This window comes from Pezoporus wallicus, unplaced genomic scaffold (genome assembly GCF_028554395.1).
Source record: "Pezoporus wallicus isolate ANWC-B61680 ecotype Strahan unplaced genomic scaffold, APGP_CSIRO_Pwel_v1 contig_7904, whole genome shotgun sequence".
Taxonomy (NCBI): Eukaryota; Metazoa; Chordata; class Aves; order Psittaciformes; family Psittacidae; genus Pezoporus; species Pezoporus wallicus.
The window spans coordinates 391,849-416,263 of record NW_026639904.1 but is presented as its reverse complement, the minus strand read 5'-3'; the positions used below and the strand labels follow the sequence as shown (position 1 = coordinate 416,263).

Below are 24,415 nucleotides of genomic sequence, written 5' to 3'. Positions count from 1 at the left end.
AGCATGAACTAAATGTATGTAACACAATATAAATCTCAGGAGAAAAGAAATTCCTTTCAACATTGCTGTTCTTGTGTAGTAAACTTGGTGACTGGCAGTACATTTTTATCCAAATATGCACACATACAAAATTACAGATACATCTCACTCCCCCAGTGACTTTATAACATGTTGCTAGGTAACAGTGCACACAAGTCAGGTTTCAAGACCTTTAGTAAGTCACCATAAAATAACTGCATAGGCCTTTTGCATGAATAATCGACATTTGTATCCTTTTTCTGATGCCAGTAGATCAGACGTTGAAAACATGACCGTCTGCCAAACTGTAAACAGCTCCCCCTCAATTGCTACATGAAAAAAACCCACATCAAAATGTTACGTTTTCTCAGCTTTCAGGCTTTCCCCCCTCCTGCTTTCTGCTCTCATTCTTGCTACATGCAGCCATCATGAGCACTCTATAGGTCAGTACAGCTAGTGTGTAGAGACACTCAGTGCACAGCAATCCAAACCTAAGATAGATATCAGAACAACAACACATATATGACAGCTGTCAGACAACATAAAAAATGGATTTCATACAGAGTCCACGTTTAAAACTCAATTAAAAAAAAATGTACAAGCAAATCAAAACACACTCAGCCATGCTCAATTGTTGTTGGTCATAATAATAAGTTATACCAACAGTTTATTATTATTTTTTAGGGAAGGCTTTTGTTGCTTCTTCCAACCCACACAGCAAACCACTTGTACCAGCTCATTTCACCTCCTGCTTCTCCTCAACTCTCTTCCATGGTTGGCTCCATGAAGCCTCAGGCTTGATTTCTCATGTTTACCCATTCTACTCAATTCCCCAGAGAACTGTGATCCCAGAGGTATAAAGGTCTGGGCAGATGAAGACAGCAAGCCTCTAAAAAATAAACAGCTGCAGTTTCACCAAGGCAATGGCATCAGGACAGAGCTAATTCCTTAGTTTACCTGACAATAAGGTTTGCTAAAATACAACTTACACTCCATTTAAAGTAAAAAGGTGATCAATTGTTTTCTAATGAAAAGGATATCTTTTATCTCTGGTCTAAAACTTGCCATAGGGACTGCCATCTCCTTGTGAAACAGAGTTTCTCAAGTGGCATTTTTTCTGACTCCTTGCTCTTTAACAGTTCTGAAGTGTTCAGTCAAATCAATAAAAGAGCACATAAAAGATTCACCCTAAACATATCTGCAACTTCAGAGTCTCATTCTTAGAGCTTTATAAGTATCATTCTTAGAGCAATAATCTGAGAGTGAAAGAAAACATAATAAGCACGTGGTTTGCATTAGGTATGAATTTAAAGTAAAATAGTAAAAAAAAAAAAATTGAAAAAATATTCATGAATCTCTAGGACTACCTTTTTAGTGTTAATAATCAAGAAATACAGTAACATTCATACTTCACACATATTTAATAGTTAGACCCCAAATATTACTGTGATGGAAAAGTGACCAGTCTTATTAGTCCTATTTAAACAGATGGGGAAAGGTGAAAACTTAAGAGCTGAATTTTCTAACATGCTGGGTACTTGTGACCCTCAGTAATTCCAAACCAGAACTACAAGTACTCAGCATGTCTGAAAAACACACCAAGTGAGACTTGCCAGGTAACTGTCAATGAACATGAAATCCTGGATAGAAAACTCTCTCTCCCAGTCCTACCAATTAAACAGCAAAATCCCTTTCTCCTCTCACCATTTTCCACCCATCATGCACCACTCCTTATCAGAAGAAACAAGAAATCATAAATTAAGAAGTTGTAATGTTTTTCTCCCTGCAATTCCATGACTTAGCAAACCCGAGGCAAAGTGGTTTTTAGGCTGTAAAGAAGCAGCTGATGTTGCCCCTTGCTGAAAAATTACCTGACAGCTTCATAAGAAAATCCGATGCCATCTTGACAGAGATGTCTTGGCTGAATAGTGCTGATGCTGTACTGGCCACAAAGTCAGAGGAGTCTTTCAGCTTTGTGTTGTTGGGCACTCTGTCAACAGTGCTAAGAGCAAAAGGTGCAGCTGATAAGCCACTGTCATCTTTGGGCTCTTCTTTCACTAGTAAAGGTGGAATACCTCCACTTGGCTGCTCAGCCACATCAGGTGTTTTACATACAGATGCTGATCCTGTAAGGTCAGGTCCACCTCCTTCCCTCTGTGGTCCCAGGCAGGAGTCACTATTTACCTGTGGTGACCCCTTCACCTCAGTTTCTGGTATTTCCTCCTTCACTTTGGATTCTGTCCTGAGGAAATGTTGATGGCAACGCATATGGAGTTTCAGGCTGAAGTGGCGGGAGGAGGTAAAAGGGCATAGCTGGCATTGAAAGGTCTCACCCCTGTCTTGATGCTGATGAACCTAGTTCAAGAGGTGAAAGATAAAAGCATGTATTAAGCAGAAAAGAATTTACTAGCATTATAGAAATCTCAGCTCTACACTCGTCCCACCATTTTCAAAAAAGTTAACTAATTAACTCTTCATCCTGAGCACTTGGAAAGAGGTCAGGCACTAGGAACAGTAGGATTCTTTTACACATAAGTCAATGAACGTAAAGATCAGACTCAACTGAAAAAAAAAAAATAAAAAATCAGGAACATCTGTTTCTCCAGCATGGAAAAGATAAAGTCTGCTTTGGATCAAACAGTTCGTACAATCAGATCCTCACGACCTGTCTGTGTATAAAAAGACTTCCAAGCCATAAGTGGTAGCTTTCTTGATTACAAACAAACAGAACCCCCTTATCTATTATGTGCTAAGCATGATCATTCTGTGTAACCTCAGAAATAACAATTGTCCAGAGCAAACCAGCAAAACAACACCCTTACAGCAACATGCGTCATTGACTTTTGCATCATGAGAGTAAAGACACAACACCTGGCAATACCAAGGTAGTACTGAAACAGTTTGTTACAAATAAATTCTACCAGAAAACAAACAGCTCTGTTATGATAAAATATAAACATCTGCCATTTATTCCATTTTATCAGTCAATTAATGATAACAGTTAATCTTCCTGTCCTCATATTTTGACTACAGGCTCTTTCTTATAGAAACTGCATGCTCCAGTATGAGTACAATGCGTAGTGTCCCCAGGCTCGATCCTGATTACCTTTTAAATAAAATTCTATCCATCCACCCATGTGTAATGGTTTACACATTATTTGAACAGGCACACTCATTAATATAAACTATATACATACAGTTATTCAATTCCATGTTTAACACGGTACTTACGAAAAGGAAGGAACAACTGAGCCCATGTAATAGTGGCGGGTATATTGGAAAGTTTTTTCCCTATAGCTTCACAAAGGAATTTTAAATCCTGACAGCAGCACTCCAGAGTACTCCCTGCAGAAAGACTGGCAAATACATACATTTGCTTCTTACTAATTGATGAACATGGGATCGGAACAAACTGGCACCAGGCTGAGCTCCACACATTCATTTTCACTTGTGACTCAAGTTGGTTGGAAACCTTTCAGTGAGACAGATTTTTGTTGGAAAATGGCAATTTGTTGAACGCACAATATTTCACCTGAAATATGGAGAGGTTTGATGAACTCTCGGCAAACAAGGCATGATTCCCCTACCCTACTGAGTGGCACTCCCCGTTCCCTGGCTTGGCTCAGAAGCAGCAGCTGTGCCAGGGATCCAAGGCTCGCTGCTCTAGCCTGAGAGTCCAAAAAGCCCTGAGGGCTCCAGCTCTAATCAAAGTTCAGCTCTACACTAGGGAGCATGGAAAACCTAGCTTTAGCTAAGGTTTTCAGCACTTTGCAGTTTCCCGCAGAACTGAGATCTAGATCTCAAGTAGGGGTTGCAGACACTGCAGAGCCCTGGGAAACAGTAGCATTTCCCAAACACAGCTTTATAAAAGTTCAGTTGGAGCTTCCCATGGTAGTAGATTTGGCCTGAATAATTTTCTATACAGTAAGAGGAATTCAGTCACAAGCTCGTATCCAGCCTCTCTCCTCTGAAGATGGACTTAAAGAGTTGGGCTTGTTAAGCTTGTAAAAAAGCAGGCTCCAGAGAGACCTTACAGCAGCCTTCCAGTACTTAAAGGGGGCCTACAAGGAATCTGGAGAGGGACTTTTTACATGAGCATGTAGTGACAGGACAAGGGGAAATGGCTTTAAACTGGAAAAGGGTAAATTTAGAGCAGGGTATTAGGAAGAAACTCTTCACTTTGAGGGTGAGACACTGGAAAAAGTTAACCAGAGAAGCTGTGGCTGCTCCATCCCTGGCAGTGTTCAAGGCCAGGTTGGATGGGGCTTTGAGCAAGCTGGTCTAGTGGAAGGTGTCCCTGCCCATGGCAGGGGGGTTGAACCAGACGATCTTTAAGGTCCTTTCTAACCCAAACCATTCTATGATTCCCATCTCTCATACACATGACCTGAATTCAGATCTGCTAAAATATGAAGCTGAGAGATGTTCCTCTTTCAGTCCTTTTTTCTTTCAGTGAATACATATTTCATTAGTGCTGTATAACTTTTCATCTGGTAGTTTTTCAAGGGCTCTGGAGATTAGGTACTAAACAAGCAGAAGGCAACAGAGAATTTCTCTTGGCCAGCCATTTTACAGAATGACATTCTCAATATTGTATAAACATGACATTTACAGACAAAATAATTCTGGAATCTTATAATTGCACCTGACAACAAAAAAATTAGAAGCTAATGCGAACCTAAGTCAGTTTTCAAGCAACAACCTTGCAGAAAAATAGCAGCACAATTAATTCTAAATATTAACAGGTTGCAACAGAAATATCAACCAGATTGACTGTCTACACTACTGGAAACAGGATGGTCTGTGAAAATAGAAGTATGTAAGCACTCTTCTTCATCAGGAGCATCAAGATGTACAAATGGTAGCAAGCACTCTCACCATGGCAACTTTGTCTCTTACACCCACTGAGATTCTGCCTGTCAGGGATTCTCTACAGGATCCCCTTCAATCAACATTTCTCTGCCTACATATTTAACCACTAGATGCCCCTTAGCACAATCAATATTACACCTTCTGAAGGCTGCCACTGCTGCAGTCAGGTGGTAAGTTCTGTGTGGGAGCCTACCATGTATGGCATGCCACCCCTGCAGTAACTTTTGAGAATGGACAAGAATAGGGGAGACTGATTCATCTGATTTGGATTTTTCTCCTCCCAAAGACAATAGCAGGATCACCAATGGATTTCTTCTAAAATAAAGTATGCTTGTAACTTGCAGCCAAGGAATGACAGAATTCAAAACCAAATATTTAGAGTTTTAAATGGGAGAATTTTAGATATATAAAAAAAAACGACATGAAACAACATCAAGTCAAATATTTAGACTTCAATGGGTCCAGTCTCACCATAAGGTTTAAACATATTTTTTTAATTATCAAATATAAATATTTTAAAATTTGAACACCATTAGAATTAGAAGCTAAGAATTAAAGTCCCATTAAAGGAAAAAAAAATACCTTATTTACTCATCTGACACCAGCTAAAAGAGCCAAGAATTGCCATTCCATGCTATTTGGAGGGAAAAGTCAAGGCAGCAACTACTTGCTGCAGAATAAGAGACAAGAAACCCTGTAGAGCTACACAGAAAGCCACAGGGGAGATCCAGGTCACACAGTGTTACAGTCAAAAAAGCTGCCTTCTCCCTCCATGAGACAAGAGAATGGCTCTTACACAGCGCTAATGCTGCACAAACCATCAGATGTCCTCTTCAGACTCAACTAGGCTGTTCCTAGAGCCACAGGTAGAAGGAGACATGAGGGCAGCTGACAAGTTTTCTGCAGCGTCCCAGTATGAGCTCAGCTGCTGACAGATTTGGATCTATGTGGATATGATATGTGCTTATGTGTCTATAGGGATATAATAGGTATCACAGAAACATTGTGGGATGGCTCCTACGACTAGAATGTTGGAATGGAAGGTTACAAGCTCTTTAGAAAAGATAGAACTGGCAGGTGGGGAGGGGGAGTTGCTGTTTATGTTAGGGATAGGCTGGAGAGTATGGACCTCTGTCTGGGGACAGGTGAGCAATCAACAGAGAGTTTGAGGGTCAGGGTTAAAGGGAGAACAGTGATGGGAAACATTATTGTGGGGATCTGTTACAGACTGCCTGATCAAGAGGACTCTGTGGATGAAGCACTCTACAGACAGATAGGAACAGCCTCATGCTCGCAGTCCCTTGTTCTCATGGGGGACCTCAACCACCCTGGCATCTGTTGGAGCGACGGTACGGCTCGGCACAAGCAATCCAGGAGGTTCCTCGACTGTGTAGAAAACAACTTTCTTCTGCAAGTAATAGAGGAGCCGACAAGGAGAGGTGCCATGCTAGACCTCGTGCTCACCAACAGGGAAGGGCTCGCTGGAAATGTGATGCTCCAGGGCAGCCTTGGATGCAGCGATCATGAGATGGTCAAATTTGAGATCCTCAGGACAGTGAGAAGAGCGTGCAGCAAGCTCACTGCCCTGGACTTCAGGAGAGCAGATTTTGGCCTCTTCAGGAACCTGCTTAGGAAGGTTCAATGGGATATAGCCCTAGAAGGCAGAGGGGCCCAAGACTGTTGGTTGATATTCAAGGATCACCTGCTGCAAGCTCAGGAGTGTTGAATCCCAACTAGAAGGAAGTGCAGCAGGAGAGCCAGGAGGCCTCCTTGGATGGGTAAGGAGCTCCTGAGGAAACTTCAAGGGGACAAAAGAGACTTATAAAAGGTGAAAGCAAGGACAGGTGGCCTGGGAAGAATACAGGGATGTTGTCCAGGAAGCTAGGAACCAGGTTAGGAAAGCTAAGGCCCAGTTAGAATTAAACCATTGGCTAAGAATGTTAAAGATAACAGGAAGGGATTCTACAGTTACATTGCAAATAAAAGACAGACTAGGGACAACATAGGCCCCCTCCAGAAGCTATTGGGAGAGCTGGCTACCCTGGATTTGGAGAAGGCTGAGGTTCTTAATGACTTCTTTGCCTCGGTCTTCACTCTCAAATGCTCTGACCACACCACCCAAGTCTTGAAAGGCAAATGCAGAGACTGTGAGAATGAAGACCCTAGGCCCACTGTAGGAGAGGAGCTGGTTCAAGACCATCTTAAGAAGCTGAACATACACAAGTCCATGGGACCTGATGAAATCCATCTGCAGGTCCTGAAGGAGCTGGCAAATGAAGTTGCTAAGCCACTGTCCATCATATTTGAAAAATCATGGCAGTCAGGTGAAGTTCCCGATGACTGGAAAAGGAAAATATAACCCCCATTTTCAAGAAGGGGAAAATGGATGACTCAGGGAATTACAGACCAGTCAGTCTCACCTCTGTGCCTGGCAAAATCTTGGAGCAGATTCTCCTGGAAGGCATGCTAAGGCACATGAAAAACAACAAGGTGCTTGGTGACAGCCAGCATGGCTTCACTAAGGGGAAATCCTGCCTGACCAATTTGGTGGCCTTCTGTGATGGGGCTACAGAACTGATGGACAGGGGTAGAGCAGTTGATGTTACCTACCTGGACTTGTGTAAAACGTTCGACATCCTTGTCTCTAAATTGGAGAGACATCAATTTGATAGGTGGACCACTTGGTGGATAAAGAACTGGCTGGATGGTTGCATGCAAAGAGTTGTGGTCAATGGCTCAATGTCCGGCTGGAGACCAGTAACGAGTGGCGTCCCTCAGGGCTTGGTGTTGGGACCGGTCTTGTTTAACTTCTTTGTCGCTGACATGGACAGTGGGACTGAGTGTGCCCTCGGGAAGTTTGCCAATGACACCAAGCTGTGTGGTTCGGTTGATACCCTGGAGGGAAGGAATGCCATCCAGAGGGACCTTGAAACGCTTGTGAGGTGGGCTGATGCCAACCTCATGAAGTTTATCCATGACAAGTGCAAGGTCCTACACCTGGGTCGGAGCAATCCCAGGCATAGCTACAGGTTGGGCAGAGAAGAAATTCAGAGCAACCCTGCAGAGAAGGACTTGGGGGTGTTGGTCGATGAGAAAATGAACATGGGCCGGCTTCAGTATGGGTCCACAGCCCAGAAAGCCAACTGTATCCTGGGCTGCGTCAAAAGGAGCGTGACCAGCAGGTCGAAGGAGGTGATCCTGCCCCTCTGCTCTGTTCTCATGAGACCTCACTTAGAGTATTGTGTGCAGTTCTGATGTCCTCAACATAAAAAGGACATGGAACTGTTGGAACAAGTCCAGAGAAGGGCCATGAGGATGATCAGGAGGACTGGAGCACCTCCGTATGAAGACAGGCTGGGAAAGTTGAGGCTGTTCAGCCTGGAGAAGAGAAGGCTGCATGGAGACCTCATAGCAGCCTTCCAGTATCTGAAGGGGGCCTATAAGGATACTGGGGAGGGAATCTTCATTATTGACTGTAGTGATAGGACAAGGAGTAACGGGTTAAAACTGAAGCAGGGGAAGTTTAGACTGGATATAAGGAGGAAGTTCTCTACTGTAGGGGTGGTGAGACACTGGAATGGGTTTCCCAGGGAAGTTGTGTATGCTCCATCCCTGGTGGTGTTCAAGGCCAGGCTGGACAGAGCCCTGTGTGACACGGTTTAGTGTGAGGTGTCCCTGCCCATGACAGGGGGTTGGATCTTGATGATCTTAAGGTCCTTTCCAATCCTAGCTATTCTATGATTCTATGATCTCTCTGAATTATGGTGCAACAAACTGGAGTGCACAACCTGCTCACAGAGACTGGTTATTTGAAAATTCAACAAATCCACTTTTTGACTTGTATCAGAAACATTTAAGGACTTCTCCCTTCTGAATTTATTTAATTTCATTTTGGATAGTCTCCTTGACTGGGCAAAGTACTTGCATCATCTTCATTTTAACCCTACAGGCTTCCCAGTCTCAATACTTCACGGTTCTACAGTTTTTTCAGTGTGTGCTTGCTATGACATATGCAATAATTTTCAATAGAACTATATGCTTGTCCTGGGTTCAGCAGCAGCAGTCATTTTTCTCCTTCTTACTAGCTGGTGCAGTGCTGTGTTTTTGACTTTCAGGCTGGGAACAACGCTGATAACACCAATGTTTTTTGTTGTTTCTAAGTCATGTTTACTCTGACCAAGGACTTTCTGAGTCTCATGCTCTGCCAGGGAGAAGTGGAAGTCGGGACGAAGCAGAGACAGGACACCTGACCCAAACTAACCAAAGGGGTATTCCATACCATAGCAGATCATGCTGAGTATATAAACTAGGGACAGTTACCCAGAAGGGATAGATCGCTGCTTGGGTCGGGCTGGGTATCGGTCGGCGGGTGGTGAGCAGTTTTCTCTTCCCTTGTTATTTCCCTTATCATTATTATTATTGGTGGTAGGAGTTGTGGTTTTGTGTTATACCTTAGTTACTGGACTGTTGTTATCTCAACCTGTGGGAGTTACATTCTTCCAATTCTCCTCCCCATCCCTCCGGGAATGGGGGAGGAAGCAGGGAGAGTGAGTGAGGGGGTGTGTGGTTCTGGGTTGCTGGCTGGGCTTAAACCATGACAATGCTCCTTACAAACTTCAGGACTAGTTTGAGCACTTGGGTAATAATTATCTGTTAGCCATTTCTTTATTTGTTTCTTTTGGTTTCTCTTTCTGCCTCTGCATTCTCACAAGACAAAAAAAAAAAAAAAATGAGGCCATTTATCTTCTCTATCACATGCATTATTTTGATCACACCTCGCACCTTTGATCACACCTCTCTCACCCTCCTGGCAGTCTCATTCTTTTCAGCTTCTTTCTTCCATAGGAGTTCTTGCCATCACACTAATCATTTTGATTGCCAGCTTTTAAAATCTCTACTATCTCTGACACGTCTTTTTGAAGCAGTGACCAAAAGTGAGTATTGTAAGTGGCAGCACACCATATGTTAATAAGAGCATTGTAATATTTTCAGGGTTATTTCTGTTTTATTCTATAGACATTCAAGAATCTAATGTACTTTTTTTTAGCCACTGCTGCACATGCTAAGAAAAGGCTTTCATTGAACTGTCTACAATGATTCCCAGATATTTTTCCCGAGTAGTTCATTATATCAGACAACCAGGTGCATTATTAGACTCTTGTTTCCAATGTGCAGTACCTTGTATTTGTCAACAATAACCTCATTTGCCCCTTGTTGATCTGTCAGAGAGCCTCTTTTTGTTCCCTTTTAAGCTTTACCTTTTCAGATTTTGATTCATGCACACAAGGTTGTATTGTCTACAATTCTCTTACCCACAGACATCATTTTGTGCAGATCACATTTGCTAAAATACACACAATTCCACTTAGTAATGGAATACCTCTCTGTTAGCCTTCTGTCACGCTTAAAATTGCTAATTCCTGCCTCCCCTTTGTTTTACTGTCTCTTGGTGAATTTTTAATTAGCCATAGTACATCACATTGCTTAATTTATTTGGCAGCTTCTCAGTGAGGAGCTTTGCCAAAGGCTTTTTTAAAGACCAAATAAATTTCAATCGATTCCCTAAGTCCATGGTTTTCCTGACACGCTCAGAACATCTGAGTAGAAGAACACATGATTTTCTTTTACAGACATCTTATGCCCCTATCACATCATTTGTATCACTGTAGGGGTTTTTTTCTGTTAGGTTTTTACTGACATACTAATTTTTCTGCTATGATAAGCAGTTTCTTAAATCAACTTTTCATACATAAAAGCAACAGCCCTGCTGATTTACCCATCAACTGACATCCTAAGAAGGACACACTGGCCCATACAGATGTACCACAGTTACAGATACACATGATCCCACCTAACAGAATACAATGGTGAGCAGGGTTGAGAGAAACAGCAGCACCTCCTCCAATTTTGTGTTACTGGTGAGATAGATATTTTCTTTCCCCTTCCTTAAAGTTGGGGTAATGCTTTGCACAGACTCCCTTCTAATTATGAGGCACAGGAAAGGAAGGATTGGTATTCACTTTTTGTTTGTGGAACTTAACAGGGGTTTTTGCTGTTATTTTTAAAGCACTCAGAGTAAGATTTTTTTCCGAGAACTTCCATCTCTAAGCAAAATCAGAGCATAAGAGGACTGGGGTGCTGAATCCGTTCACTGTTATATTTGCTTCTGGCTACTCAGTCCTTGCTTTCTTTTTGCAATCTAATTATCACTCTTTGCCTACTATAGGTTTTATTTTTCTCACAAACTTTGAAGTGGATTAACATTTCCATGAAAGGCATCTGTCTAAGCAACTACTACAATCAACAAATACTACAACCTGGCTGTGCAGCTACACCTGCCTACCCCCTGATCTTTTTGGGGGTTTGATTTTTATTTTCTTTTCTCTCTTAAATCTCTTTTAGTAAAATGCTGCCTTCTGTGACTGCATTAGAATACACATTAGAATACACTTGAGAGGTCTCCATTCCACATCTATCATGTGCCCCTCTGCTTTTTCATTTCATGCTCATTTCTCATAAATTCCTTCATTTTAAAAATATTGCGCTTTCAAAAATTTAGTGCTATGGTGCTAGTTTTGATAGGATCCTTCCCCTCAGGACATATACATTATTTATATACTATTTTCTTTTTGAAACTATTTCTTTGCTTTGCTTGAAAGCAAAGGGGGGGGGGGGGGAAATGCCTCTGCAGGGCTAGACTAGGCATTTACAAAAAAATTTTGTTTTTTTTTCCTTTTAAGATTTAAGGTATCATTGCATAACCTGTCTTATCCTTGTCTCGTATGCAAAATGTGACAAGATCAAAAGACAGATACTTGAAGTCATTTGTGGTACCTGTCTGAGACTCAGGACACAGACTTCATTTGTTGAAAAGTTGTACAAGTTTGCATTACCTCCTGTCGGCTGATGGAAGGTAATGGAATCACAGGTGCCTCCCAGGGCTCTTTAAGTTTACCTAAACCAAAGCAAAAATCCTCCCATAAAATACAGTAAACCTCCTTCTCCCTCCTTCATCTAGTGAAGATGCTTTAAAATAACCTGTCCTGTACTTCATCAAAATGGATAAGGAATACTTATTCAATTGTCTGACCCTACGTGGAAAAGAAAGAGGGAAAAGTAGATCACTATGGGGTAGTGAGGATCTAGCTACATTCTTCAGGGCCTTTTTTTATTCCCACTATCATGTAATAAATAGCCTCTCCCTAATCAAGAGGCTGATTAGAACCCTCTTCATATCACACAGGAACATTAATTTGAGATCACACTACATGGTCCCTCTTCTTAAGCAACAGAAGCAGGAAGATTCCGTGGTTGAGCATCACATGACCTGCCTGCCACCATCTAACTTATCTGTTAAGCTTAATCTTCTCTTTCCTCATTTTCTGCCATACCACCATGCTTCAGCATGTGTTCACAGTGCCAAACTTTTCCACTGCTAGAATAGTTGGCTAACCCATTTCTGCCTAATGTCTATATAGCAGCATAAGGAACATTCATAGGTATTATTTTTGGCCATATGCTCCTCTTCCTCATTCCCCCTTCCAAGTGCTCAGGCTAATATCCCATTGCTTTCTTGAAACATATCTGCATGATCTCACAAGCCTCTCCCATCCACCAATTGCTGAGGAGGATATGTGCATGATCCAAAGACACCAATTGGTCAAAGTCTGGCTGATGCTTGCGGTATTGCTCTAAGGTAAATTTAACTCTTGCTTCCCTACCAGGAAAAACAGAAAAGCTTGAGTGCATCTTGCTGAGTTACACTGCCCCTTCCCGTTCCTTTTTGCAGAAGTACATTAAGATTCTCTCTCAAGAAGAAAACAATATATTCCAACTGAATATGTGTTCAGATAAACAGAAAGGAGAAGTCAAGCATAACCTTTTCTGCCTGCTTCAACAAGATACCTGTCTGTTACCCATTCGTTTTGTCCAGCTTCATTTTCAGTGTTCTCAGCTCCTCTGGAAACCATGATACCACAAACTATGATACTACAATCAAGCTCTGAGATGCTACCCCCAGATTCCTGGAAAGAAGGGCCAAAATTTACAGTTATGCATGTTCCGTAATTTGTCACCAAAAACACCGTACTGTGTCTATTTTAGGATTTTTCTGAGGTACCTATCACTGTGGAATCTAGGTGCAACATAACAATTATAGATAAAACTGTGTGCCTTAAAAGACAGACAACTCAGCCTCCCCTATTCATTCTGTGTCTGTGTGGAAGCTTCCCTTGTGCTTCCCTTCTTGCCTTTCTTTGCCTCCAGTTGTGAGCTGGTCCTGGCAAAGTGCCCTGGCTAGAAGAATGTTCCATCAACATGGTGGGTAGCACATGTAGATCTGAGTATGGTTTAGGGCTGGAATCAATACAGCTCTCTATTAAGATTTTCTTCAGCAGGAAACAAGACGCCAACAGCGTTGGCAATGTTGTATTCTGGGTCGATCAGTTTGACATGTTATAATTACTATAAAATTACACAGTATTTATATTATTTAGTTATTATTCATTAACCTAAAGATACACATAATAAGGAAGGACCATATGGACATGCACAAAACACTCATGGAAATTAAATCTCTAAATAACCAGTTTCAATGGAAAATGCCTACAAGAAAAAAAGAGGTGGTGTTTCAGCTCTTGGCTATGCTGCCTAGGAGGAAACAAAGACAACCCTATTTGATTTTGAGGACTGCAACTCGACAGAACACCTCAATGGGTTTTGCCTGTCATCCTTGTCAATACAACATAAAACCTGAAAAACAAAAAGCAGCCAAAAGGAAAAAAACTTGGGTTGTGTTAGTATCTTAAAATAAAAATTGGCTTATAATGAATGACAAACACCACCCTAGCGCCCTAATTTTGAGGGGCTTTTTGTTTTTGAAAAACGTGTCTTCACCTGTAGCTGCAGTTGACTCATGGGCAGGGAGCTAAAGGCAGCTCTACCTCTGTGGGTTGCCTGCCAGGAAGGAGATAAGGCCAGGTAGCTCCCAAAGAATCCTAGGACAATCAGAAGAACTGAAACACCTGACTGGTATAACTAGAACAATGCATGCTAAGTAGCTCCCAGCTGCGCTGTACCATGTCTGATGTGTATTCATTCCATTTTGAACACTGTTGGAGTATATATATGTCAGTTATCATAATCTCATACCAATTTACATACAGATTTAAAAGCAGCACCTTCTTATAATGAGAAAAGAAATCTGGTAATGTTTTTATTTTTAATCTTGTTATCAATTTACACTTTAACGAAAGTGAATTCAAATTATGTATGACACTGTTGGACACATGACTAACATGCCCCTACCTCATTCACCTGCTCCAAGTTTATGATAGAAAATGTTTTTATGAACGGCCTACGCAACAGAGAAAAGTATTGAAATTAAGTATTGAAACCCCCTGAAATAAAGGTAAAATAATGTCTTTCAGATTCTTGTGCTTGTGATTTTTTACCCCCGTCCATGAGGTTATAAAAGGACAAAAGAACAAATACAATCCATCTAGTTTATTAAGATAACTGCCTTCATAGAATCATAGAATCTTAGAATTGTTAGGGTTGGAAATGACCTTAAGATCATCTAGTTCCAACCCTCCTGCCATGGGCAGGGACACCTCACACTAAACCATGTCACCCAAGGCCTCGTCCAACCTGGCCTTGAACACTGCCAGGGTTGGAGCATTCACAACCTCCCTGGGCAACCCATTCCAGTGCCTCACCACCCTAACAGGAAAGAATTTCCTTCTTATATCCAATCTAAACTTCCCCTGTTTAAGTTTTAACCCCTTGTCCTGTCACTACAGTCTCTAATGAAGAGTCCCTCTCCAGCATCCCTATAGGCCCCTTCAGATACTGGAAGGCTGCTATGAGGTCTCCATGCAGCCTTCTCTTCTCCAAGCTGAACAGCTCCAACTTCCTCAGCCTGTCTTCATATAGGAGGTGCTCCAGTCCCCTGATCATCCTCGTGGCCCTCCTCTGGACTTGTTCCAACAGTTCCATGTCCTTTTTATGTTGAGGACACCAGAACTGCACACAATACTCCAGGTGAGGTCTCACGAGAGCAGAGCAGAGGGGCAGGATCACCTCCTTTGACCTGCTGGTCACACTCCTTTTGATGCAGCCCAGGATACAGTTGGCTTTCTGGGCTTCTTAAATAGGGAGCAGTTTTACCAGCGAAGACCACATATCATGACCTGCACGACTGGACTGCGTTGACTCCTCATCAGACTTTAGATTTTATCTCCATAGTAAGGCTAAAGGAGGCTGTAATCTCTTACATTGTGTCAAGCAACTCTAGGCCCTACTCTGACCTCAGTGATGGTAGTGCTGGGGTAACACTTGGACTTGATGATCTTAAAGGTCTTTTCCAACCTACTTGATTCTATGATTCTATGTCTAACTGAGCATTACTTGGTAATAATTACTGTATTACCAAATAATTAACACTACATGTTACACATTTGTACAAGGGCTCCGTTTTAGGATGATACCAGCTCAGTTAGGTGGGAGCAGAAAAGAGCACAAGGGCTTCAGATAGCAATCAGTTTGACAGCACACAGAGACAGTGAAAAAGTTTCTCATTTTCTTCAACCTGTGACCACCTATGGAAATAATCATGCTAAAAAGGAAGGGACAGGCCCTCAACTTGCAAATAATAACTCCAGAAATGGGGGGGGGGAAGAAAAAAACAGAAAACAAGAATTTCTGCAGGGAATAATAGGGACAGGGGGACAAAACAGGGGACAACAACAAGTCTTTGCCAGGCAATTTCAAGCTTTTAGGTGATGCATGCTTCTTTTGCAGCTTGTGAATAACCAAAACCAAAACCCCTTTCTTATCATAGAATCATACTATGTTCCCATTTCAGTTGCTCATCTACTCCTTTTGGCCATATGTGCAAACATATGTCAACATAGAACATCAAGTCCTAAAAGAAAGACCCATAAACACCAAACCTACTTGTACCTAATAAGGATTAGCATGATACACCAAGGATGCCTGGGAGTAGTGCACTGATCCATAGAAGGAGCATTAAGGGATAAGCCCTCAGACTTCAGGGGGATGATTCCAGACCTAGCAAAAACCTGAAATACAGCAAGATTTGCTTTTGTGATCAGCAGAATCATCTGAATCATTTGCATGGAAGTGAATAGCTACTTGGCTGAAGCAAGGTTAAGACTCCTGTTTAGAGATCTCAAATTCTGCAATAACAAATATAAAAGCTGAACAGGCATTTCTGTCCCTCCACACCAGTCTGATACTCTGTTTCACCCATTTGTCTAAACCAGACAAAATGCTATCCGTAATAAAGCATTTCACTATTATAAAACTCAACTGCATTAACAGGGGAAACTTTTTGCACTTCAGCTTCTTCATCCATGGGCTAATGGGACAGGTACCGTTTTTACTTCGTCAATCATGTTCTATGACCAGCTTGCAAGACCACTGCAGGAAGAAAGTTAAAACTGCAAGCGTGTCTGTGGAAAGTCACAGAAAGATCCCCTGCTAGTGTTGGCCAAGTTGAAATGCCCACTTACAGTGATGCAATGGCATGCAGAGATACTAGCTGGCATCCTGAAAAGTAGCACTGCTGTGTTTGCACGGTGTCACACCTCAGCTAACAGTCCTGCTTCTGGCAGTTCCAAGCCCAGAACTAAATCAGTCACAAACAGCTTTTGCTGCACCAAGTTGACATAACCCAAGGAAGTTTCCACATTGCATAAAATGGAAAGGCAAGCAAAGGAAAAAAAAAGTTATTTCTTTCTCTTTTTATGGGCTCTAACTGAAATAAAGGCATCACTAGTAGAACAACTAGGAAAATTTTGTTCTTGCAAAGTCAAAACAGTTTTGATATACTATCATTTTTTGATTGATGATTCAAGTGATTCAATTGTCCCTTACCTTCATGTGTGATTTGAGATTGTCCTTGCGTGCACAACGAAATGGACAGAGTGGGCACTGATGACTTTTCAATCCTGTATGAATTACCATGTGCCGTTTCCAGTAACTCTTCCTCTTGATAACCAAACCACAGATAGGACACTGGAAAGGTTTTCCTCCTTCTTCTTCTGAGGCTTAGCAGAAGGGGGAAGAAAAAGAGAGGATCCTTTACAGCCACTTGTCTAATACTTTCCCCTTTTAAACATAATCAAGATACCATTTTTCAATGCTAGAATTTTGTCTGCAAAGAGACACATCTGCTAAACAACATGTACCTGAAATTTCAGTGTTTGTGTGTGTGTGTGTGTGTGTCCTCTCTGCATATCCTTTTTCCCCTTAATCTAATTATTCTCCCTCTAAGAAAGGTCACCATAATTTGTAAAGGTTAATGTTCAAAACATCCTTTGGCTAATCAGGAGGGGATGCTACTCTATCTCACCTGGTCCTAATGGTCCTTATAATTTAACAAAACTGAGATGGATGTCTCTCATAATCATCACTTTGCAGCTTCATTTCCTACCAAAGGCCGGTTATAGCAGGGTATGGAAAATATGCTTAACTGTCAAAAAATGATCCATTTCCATATCTGATGGTTAGCCAGCAGGCGAGCAGGATATAAACCATAGAACAACCCACAACTTAACTGAAAAGCATGCTGGTATTGCATATCAGATATATTGAACTATAGAAGTGAATGACTTCAGAACCCCTGCTGTTGAAATCCTTTAGTTATGGCTCAAGCAGATACTGTTGCAACTTCAGTCATCAGGGTCTTCAGGTCATGGGTTTTCTTCTGCTCTAGTTGCCAGAGCTTTAAACCTACTGCCTTCCTAAAATGTTTGCACTCTGCTTTACTACCCCATTTACCTAAAACACGAAAAGGATTTGGAGGCATTTATCAGGCAAATGTGGTTAAGGTCACTGAGTGTGGAAGCATTGCAAGGTTGAAGGAAAGAGAAACCCTTGCTGATGACTTTACACCGCTAACCAGCTATTCATTCTCTCACCACAATTTCTTCTGCTTATTGTAAAGAAAGGCCTAGTGTTACCATGAAATTGGAAGCCTTTTACTGTGAAAGGCTATTTCCAAATATCCAGAACTCAGCAAAGTGCATCCTGCTATTTAGAAATTCTCTTAGAATATTTAATCTCATTATTATCCGTTATTTCCTACTGATAAGGATATAGCAAACATCAAATTCCCTTGATGAGGAACTAAGTGATAAAAACCTCCAGAAAGATTTGTCACATCCTAAAATCTAATTCTTGCTATTAGGTAGGAAACAAAAACACTGTAATCCAACTGATTAGGTAATCATTATGTAAGCACAGAAAAGGACACATTGTCAAAGCATGCACTTTTGCAAGTTCAGAAGTTCTTGTCATGAAATATTCTATCACATTCAATATATTATCAAATTGTTCCACTCTCTGCATGTCTAAAGAGTACACCAACATCAATGCTAAAATTGCTTTTGCTTCAGTTTTTAAATATCTTTACTTAATTCTTCACACAAGGCAGGAGAAAGACAAACCACAGGAAAAAAAAAATGCTTTAGCAGTACCTTCGTTTCTTTTCTTTCTATCATATCTTTTCTCCTGCCTCTGGCTATCATCACAAAGGATGCAGAAAAGAAATGTGTAACAAGCTATTACCTGTTTTCCACCCCAATAAAAATAAAACTGCAAACAAGATGGATCAATAGTAATTTCACACATTACAAAATATGCAAAGAATTTGACTGAATGCATGTGACTTCACTAGTAACAATGACAATGGTACACAGGAATTATGTCAATGTTCTCCAAAGCTAAACCGTGTTAGCTCTTTACTACAGACCTCAGCACTAAGAAAGAAAATCATGGGCTTCAGCTTTTCTTCATCTATACTGATGTCTATTTTATGTCACATGGTGTCAATTAGCTGGAAAGAAATTACTTCAGAGAGGACAGAATCAGCCAGTGCTTCCCAAAGAAGTTTCAGGAACAAAATTGCAAGCATCACAGACAAAAATTTACACCAAACCAGCATTCAGTCAGTAAGAGAAGGGTCTGCCACGCACACTTTTTAAAGAATTTTATCAGAACTTTAACAGAGATTCCAGGCTACCTCTTAAATTTCATCCCAAGCACATGAGCATTTTATAAATTGGCAATATTAACAGATTGATATAAAAGTCAGTCTTCTCTGGACCACTTTACTATAGCCTATGCAAGTAATGATTAGGTCCACCAAACCTGACGTGCAATTTCAGAGGTGACTATGCTCTGATAAGCCATGGCTCCAGCTTCCTGCCTGAAATAATTCTGAGCAAATATTCTGAGCAACGTGGTGGACAGAAGAGCAGCAGACATACTCCTGTAATTAACTTATTCCTCTTCAAATGGCCTCCACCTTTGCTGTTCTTTTCTTGTCCACATATAATTAATCTGAGTATTGATCTCATAACCAAAGCTAGATGTTGCTGGTGGGTAAGTGAATCAGATTCATAACAATAAAGCAAACTCACCGGTGACTTTAAAGTGTGAGAGGGGACACCCTCCCACACACCTCTCAAGCTACACCTACTGGGAATAGGTGTCTCATTCTCAGAACGAGACAAAAACATAATGGCTCAAGAAGCAATCACACAGACACAAAAAGAGAAAACATTATAAAATGAAAAACTATTTTTTGCTTTTAGTACCATAAGGCTATAGATGCAAAAGGAATCAGGAACATGTGACACTAACTTCCATGGCAAATACACGCAGTTGCTCTACTCAACATGTACAGAAGTGAAATCTTCAATCAAAGGTCAATGAACCTCTTTTTTGTGACCTCTTTTTTGCAAGCTGCACTTCTCCACAGCTGAAGGGACTGAGGAGTCTAGCTTTCCATAATAAACATCCAGATATGCTAACCAACAGCTTGCTTTTTAGTTTCAGTCATTTAATTATTTAGAAAGGAAAAACTTAGTAGCATATCAGAAAATGGACTTGAACTTTTGTTATGAACATTACACTGTAAAGTTTGCTTGGATGCCAACTGGCATTGGCTCAGTGTGCATGAATTGAAAGAAAACACCCTTCCTCTTGCGGTACTAGTATCATATATTATAAAAAAATGAATAGTTATTCCTTGTTTACTAAGGACCTGAGGCAGTCAGCCCCATTGTTATGTTTCAGCAGCACAGTATGCTTGGGTCTTCAGCAAAGAGGAAATTTGCTAGGAATTTGCTGCATCAAAACTAGTGCATAAAGCACCAGTACTACCAGCACACGTGCAATCTGGTACAGAGCACTCCCCTGGTATAAGCTGTACAGAGAAATCTCACGGTCTGTCAGTCAAACACAGAACCTGGATTTTACTACAACTATCCACTTTTTCACAGTAAAAATTTGTGTGAACAGCTTTTTGTCCCACAGGAAATAAACTAATAACTTCGATAAATTTTAACCTTACTTCTTTCCTATACGTTGCTGTTTTTCTTATATGAAGGCCAGTCTTCATGGGGAAAGTTACATTAAATTAATACACAGTCACACTGGTGTAGCCAGTGTGGATAGTTCTATTCCCACATAAAAGGACCTTTTTCTTCATTTAGGTTATGTTACTCCAAAAAGGACTTCATCTAAACTAATGAAAACCTCGGGCCAGATCCAAGCCAGGAACAGATTGCCCCTTCAACTGTCTTAGCAAAACATACCAGCAAAGCATTTGTAGAACACATGTAACTCAGAGCAAAACACTGGTACCAGCTGCACCTCATCACATCCCTACCTCTCCTCTTGCAAGGGAGGATTAAGCATTTCTGTCTATCCAGTAGATTCTACGCTGCAAGTTTTTACCAAGAGCTGCACAGGAACAGATCAGAGCTTATAACATCCCTAAACAAAAGCATTAAGTCAGAAAGATGTTATTGCAATGATGCAACATCCATGTCAGGTTTCATGTCTATATGCTGGCTTGCTACACTTGTGCAGTCAAGCTAGTATTCCTGATAAAACTCTGTCTGATAAAGCTCTAATATACTGAACCACTTTGTGCATCATGTGAAGATAGGCGACATGCTTCCTTCCCCTGTGCAGCAGAATGCCACTCTAGGGAGAACACTGACAACACCTGAAGCTGAATGTTCTACCTGAAATACGAACCCATGCTGTGAACTTTTCATAGAAAGAGATGAAAGAAATCTTATCTTTCCTTATTTTGAAGGTGGATCATTGAAATTTCCCTGCATGGCTTGCCAGCTCTTGAAAGCTTTCGTTACCAAAACTGTTTCTTCTTATTCCCTGCAAGCCTTATTCCTTGATTGCCAACAGCTGGAATTGGTGAAGGGAAGTCAGAAGTGTAAAAATTATTCTTGTTGAAGAAATTAGAAAATGCAGTTTACCTTTTTTTTAAAAAAAAAAAAAAAGACAAAGGACTGTAAAATACAGAACTGCTGCAAAAAAAATTAATTAAAAGGGGCAACATAATAATATACTCTGGCAAATTAGGACAGGGTAGTAAGTGATTATACAAAAGTGTATTTGTGACAAAGACAGCAGGAAGGAGAATTCTCCCTTGTCCTGTATTTCAAAAGCACTAGTTTTGTACATGCCCACTGTTACCATGAGCTCCCTTACACAGATTATTTGATCTCCTCCACTAAATATTTTTGTGGACTTACTCTGAACTTGGTAAGAGGAAAATACCATTGTATGGAATAAAAAAAAGAAAAGTACGGAGCTATACACTTACATCTTTCAGATATGGAAACATTTCTGACAGTTTGGTCTTCAAGTGGTATTTTAAAAAGCTTTTCTATTGTTTAACTGAAGTACCTATTTCTTATTATCATGATACATGGAATCGAACCAAATGCAGGCCCACTGGAGATATATTATACAAGCCTATAGGAAAACAGATACATTCTGTGTAGTGGTTCAAACTATATTCATACCTGTAGTACTGGGTTTGGATGCTCTTCCCTTAGGGACTGGCAGTAACAGTAATTCCAAAGACTGTGGTGGAGTTGCTTTCTCTTGCTTCATCTCTGAAAGCTGCAGGGGATCCTCAGCAACCAGTGATTTCTTCTTCTCAGCCAACAGGGTGCCTGCAGCCCTTGCAGCAACCTCCTTGAGAAGGGCAGCTGAAGAGGTCATGGAAGCCAGAGAAAGGAAAGAACTAGCTGGAGGCGGGTGCTCCTGCCCAGGAGTCATGCTTCTTTCACTCACTTTCTTAGACAAAGCTGCTAACGTGGAGCTGGCTGACTGAGAACTAAAAGGTGAGGAAAAAGATTCAAATCTTATAGTGTCGTCAGTCCTTGAAAGAGATTTGTCCTGCAGAACAGCATTGGCTGCGGCTTTCAGTTTCAGGATAGCTGAATCAGGGGACAAACCACAGGTGGTGGCTGAATTTGGCAACCACTTACCTTGATTCCATATAAAGTGACTACTTGCATTGTATTGGTCACTTTGTTCCTGTTTCTCAGCAAGCTTTCTGGCAAGAACACTTAGCTGCTGAGCATGATGAGCAGGTGGAGAGAAGGAAAGGTTTGAGCCAAGATTTACAGGGGACTCAACTCTGCCATTGACAGTAACAGCAGCATCCAGCTTGAGGGAGCCAGCCTCCAGCAGCCGCCTCAGGTTACTACTCAGTGGCTTATTTGGACCAGGAGGTTCCTCTTCACAGAGAGATGACACATCAGGAGAAAGGTGCTCTTTGCTCTGTAGTGTGTCTCTTAGTGCCTCATTTTCAATAGATCCCAGCTCTGCTGTGTTGCTGCTAGGAGTTGCACTTCCCAAAGAAGTATCTGGGGAAGTGGACTGCTCTTGGATCCTGTCCTCAAGAGACAGCTTAAAGTTCTCCTGGACTTCTCCATATGATGCCTCTGAGGGAGTTTCTGAAGAATTTCCAAACCAGTGTTCTTCTTCACTGAGTTCACCTTCCACTTCTTCCTGTCTGGTACCATCTGTATGGAACCAAGAACAATAGTATTATTACCAAATATGTGTAAAATAACTTCTTAGCATGAAGTATGCCTGGTCTCTATATGACCCTCCAGAGCAGACACTTAACATACCCCTGAGATGCATGGATTTGGCATCACCCTGGACCGAGTGACTGGGAAAACACTTTTTATTAAGTCTTTCTTTGAAAACAAGATCCTGACAAACCTGCCACATTTCAGTCAGTGTAACTAAACCAGCTAAAACTGCAACAATACAAATATACACCATACATATTCAGGTATTGAAAATATTTAATTATTGGTGTAGTCTGTATATCCTGCTATTATGAACTCTGTGGTATAAAGTAAGGATTTAATGGGCCCAGAAATTAGTGGATACTCATGTCTTTGTACAGCTACGACAGGTGTGCTGTCAAAAGCCAATCAGGTGTGTAGCTACTCGAAGTAGTTTCTTCCAATTACTTTAAATCTCAGCCCAATCCTGCAGTGACCCCTATCTAAAATAGAATAAAATTTGTACCATCAATACACAGTTCACTCCCGAATAGCTGAAATGACTAATACATGAATGTAGGCTAAAGCTCTCATCTCTCCAACAGTTTGAGAAGGAATATCAGACGTACAGAACTAGTATTTGTGGTTTTTTCTTCTTAATAGGCACTTCTTGCTTATTATTTGCTTGTCACTCTCTGCTAATGTTGAGGTTTTAAAGACCACCCTAAACTGAACTTGGTTTAGCAGAAAAGGAGGCGGGGGGGGGGGGGAAGAGAGAAAAGGAAAAAAAAAAAGCATTGGTCTCAGTTACATTTCCTCCTCTTTGGTAACTGCAACACATCTAGTCTCTCCTGAGACCTAACTGACAGTGTTTAAAGCACTGTGACCCTGGATTGCTCCTTTTACTGATAGGTATTCAAAGTCGTACAACATGACCAAGACTATTTTGCAGCTCTTACTGGCCAGTCAGAATGTATTTAAGAACAACAGCAATGCCAGAATGAAATTCATGTTATCTTCTTTTGCCAGTGTCCCAAGCTACAAAAGAATCCTTGTAATCATACTACAGCAAAACAAAAGGATTTAATATAACCCTCTGCTGACATCCTGGAAAATAAGCCTGCATGATATGTACTGCACCTACAATCATGTATTATTCCCAGATTCCCTATTTAACTCCAGCAAATTGCAAAAGTTGAAGAGAAGCTGATGAATAAAAACTTAGATTTATATTATTGTTTAGATCCAATGAATTTATGGAGGAAAACCCCAGCTAAATATATCATGAGCTTAGAGATACCAACATACATTCTGAAAGCAAAGATTTTTTTTTTAATGTTATAGAGAATATGAGCAACAGTTTCTCACAATAAGTTCCTTTTACTCAAAATCCTTTAGAAAAAAAAAAAACCACCTGTTTTAAGAGCCCACAATAAAACCATCTAGTTACCTTAGATTAGTAATTCAAGCAGAAGAGGGCTAGCATTTTTCCTGTTCAAAACAAACAAAGCACTCACCTAAAATTATTCTGACATTAAACAAGTTAACATCACAGACACAGCAAGATTAATAATAATATGCACATAAAGGCCAATAAAACGCACATTCAAATCAAGAAGATAGATGCTAATCAGTTGAACCAGCACTTATGCAGG

General features: G+C 40.9%; 1 protein-coding gene across 6 annotated transcripts in view; it reads right to left on the bottom strand.

Moving 5' to 3' along the window:
• Positions 1–24,415, bottom strand: part of ZNF827 (zinc finger protein 827) — a 105,668-nt gene that overhangs the window by 57,415 nt on the left and 23,838 nt on the right. For 5 of the 6 annotated variants that reach the window (XR_008973075.1, XR_008973076.1, XM_057416731.1 and 2 more), the window contains exons 2-4: positions 21,756–22,766; positions 16,789–16,961; positions 1,890–2,373 (exon numbers count right to left, since the gene is read on the bottom strand). Coding sequence is in view for 4 of the 6 variants with exons in the window: in XM_057416731.1 (XP_057272714.1) it covers positions 1,890–2,373; positions 16,789–16,961; positions 21,756–22,766 (1,668 nt within the window). In the remaining 2 variants the exon portion in view is untranslated. The remainder of the gene's footprint in view (positions 1–1,889; positions 2,374–16,788; positions 16,962–21,755; positions 22,767–24,415) is intronic. The other variant, XM_057416728.1, reaches the window with a different exon arrangement.